Raw genomic sequence first — 2256 nt, forward strand, 5'->3', positions numbered from 1 at the left:
AGAATAGAAAGAGGGTGGAGTGAGGATTGAAAGAGGAGGGAGTAATGAGAATAGAAAGAGGGTGGAGTGAGGATTGAAAGAGGAGGGAGTAATGAGAATAGAAAGAGGGTGGAGTGAGGATTGAAAGAGGAGGTAGTAATGAGAATAGAAAGAGGGTGGAGTGAGGATTGAAAGAGGAGGTAGTAATGAGAATAGAAAGAGGGTGGAGTGAGGATTGAATGTAGTGTTGGTCATTTTAATTATGCTTTTATATTGTATATATATTTATCTTTTTATTCGTTATTTCATACTCTCCCATTATGCACCATACTTTTCAAAAATAAGAAACGAGGAAAAATATAAGAAAACCACACTTAACAATAATTCCTTATTATTGATTCCCAATACCAAACATGTACATACATAGTTTATTTCCACACTGAGCCTATGTACTTAACCGTGAAATTGAGACTAAATTTGCCATAATGGTGTTACTTAACCTTCACAGTATAAGTTCTCCCTCCGTCAAGCGCAGCCAAGGTCGGTCTACCGGCTTATTATTTCGGCCAGTCCATGTTACATTTAAGCGGGGGAGTCCAGTCTTCTGCAAATTCCCGCTTTGTTTTCGTCACAAGAATTAACATAAGGTAACGACCAAGGTGTAGTTTTCCAGCGGCAAGACTTGCATAGGCCTTTTCGATGGTCGTTAAGTAGTGGCACCGATACTTCGTCGCATAATTCACAACAACTCCTCGGGGGCACTGGAGAGCGTAGCCTCGGCTCGTCCGGAAGATGTCCACCGTCATCCTCGACTCGGGAGTTGAAAACCGTTCCAGCTCCATATCCCTTCCAGTGGACCAGGGCCCTCTCACGGCTGGTAGAGTTCTGGCGCTGGGACACCAGTCAGGCGGGATTCAAAGTCGCAGACGAGGTGGAGCGTCAAGAAGATTCAGAACAGGATCAGTATAACAGGCAGTACAGATACTCGACATTCAAGATCTGGAACAGACTCCAGACTTCGCCAAAGTTACAATCACCATACAACAGTAAATCTGAGGGAGAAAATAAGTTTAGTAACAGGATCATTGCAAAATATATCTCGTATCACTGTTAAAATCTATATAGACTCAGCGGGACCTTGAGACCTTGTTTTCATAGTGTGTTTCCTTGGCTTTGCAAGACTAAGTAACGTTCGAGAAATAGGATCAGATTCTACAAAAACCTCTGCTTCGTCAAGATTTTCGTCTAACACTAGTTCCTCTGAGGGATAGAATCGCTTTAGTTGATTGAGATGCACCTTGTGCTCTAGGGGAACACCAAAGACACTTTTGATTATAAAAGTTACAGGTCCAGTTCTCTTTGTGATACGATAGGGACCTGACCATTTAGGTGCCAAGGCTCTGCTTGTACCCTTAATAACCGAATAGTTCCTTTTAAGCACCAAAGCACCAACGTCTATATTTGCAGGTTTCACACACTTATCATGGTATCTGGCTTCCGTTGCTCGGGCTAGTTGAGAATGTGTTGCAGCAGTTTTCCATGCCATTTGCAGTTTACGTAGTGTATCAAAGGTTCCGTCCTCATCATACCTTGTAATTTTACTTATCAAACCAGATGGAGGGTTACAGTTATGTCCTGTGAACAAATACAAGGGAACAGCATTAACAGACCTGTGAATGGCAGAGTTCAGTGCATATCTTACATAAGGCAGATACTCATCCCAAGATAGTGGAGATTCTTCAGAGAGAATAGATAGCGAATCTTTTATTGTCCTATGGGTCCGTTCAATCATACCGTTAGAAGATGGATGGAATGGTGTAGTAAGTGACGTTTTTATCTGAACCAATTTGCAGATCCCGAGAAAGTTGAAGCTGTGACTCGCATGCCGTCACCAAAAAATGCACAGGAAACTAGAAGATACCTTGGCTGTGTAGGATTTTTTCGTCGGCATATAAAGGATTTCGCAAAAATTGCTGCTCCCTTAACGGATGTCACCAGGAAGAACAAACCATTTGTATGGAATGAGGCCCAAGAAAATGCCTTCCAAGCACTGAAGAAACGACTGAAATCTGCTCCAGTACTAGTAAGGCCTGACTTTAATAAACATTTTCAAATACATACTGATGCATCTAAAGTAGCTATTGCTGGTTGTTTACTACAGTCGGATGACAATGATGATTTACATCCTGTAGCCTATTTCTCTCGTAAACTGAAAGGTGCAGAGTCAAGATATTCAGCGACAGACCTAGAAGCCTTAGCAGTGGTAGAGTCTGTACG

General features: G+C 42.1%; 1 protein-coding gene across 1 annotated transcript; it reads right to left on the bottom strand.

The window, feature by feature from the left end:
* Nucleotides 1-1096: 1096 nt before the first annotated feature.
* On the bottom strand, nt 1097-1863 carry LOC147470418 (uncharacterized). Its single transcript, XM_086544255.1, has 2 exons — nt 1823-1863; nt 1097-1649 (listed from the first exon to the last, which is right to left on the bottom strand). Exons 1-2 carry the CDS (start codon nt 1861-1863, stop codon nt 1097-1099), a joined length of 594 nt encoding a protein of 197 aa, XP_086400381.1.
* Between the last annotated feature and the right edge of the window lie 393 nt (nt 1864-2256).

The sequence above is a fragment of the Penaeus japonicus genome, unplaced genomic scaffold (assembly GCF_977035675.1).
Source record: "Penaeus japonicus unplaced genomic scaffold, GWHDUDI00000001_assembly GWHDUDI00000015, whole genome shotgun sequence".
Classification (NCBI taxonomy): Eukaryota; Metazoa; Arthropoda; class Malacostraca; order Decapoda; family Penaeidae; genus Penaeus; species Penaeus japonicus.

Excerpts from the sequence above, each read along its gene's own strand:
- LOC147470418 (XM_086544255.1), bottom strand. The coding sequence starts at position 1,863 with ATGCGAGTCACAGCTTCAACTTTCTCGGGATCTGCAAATTG. Across the intron at positions 1,650-1,822 it reads TTCTCGGGATCTGCAAATTG|GTCTGTTAATGCTGTTCCCT; the intron begins GTTCAGATAAAA and ends TGCCATTCACAG.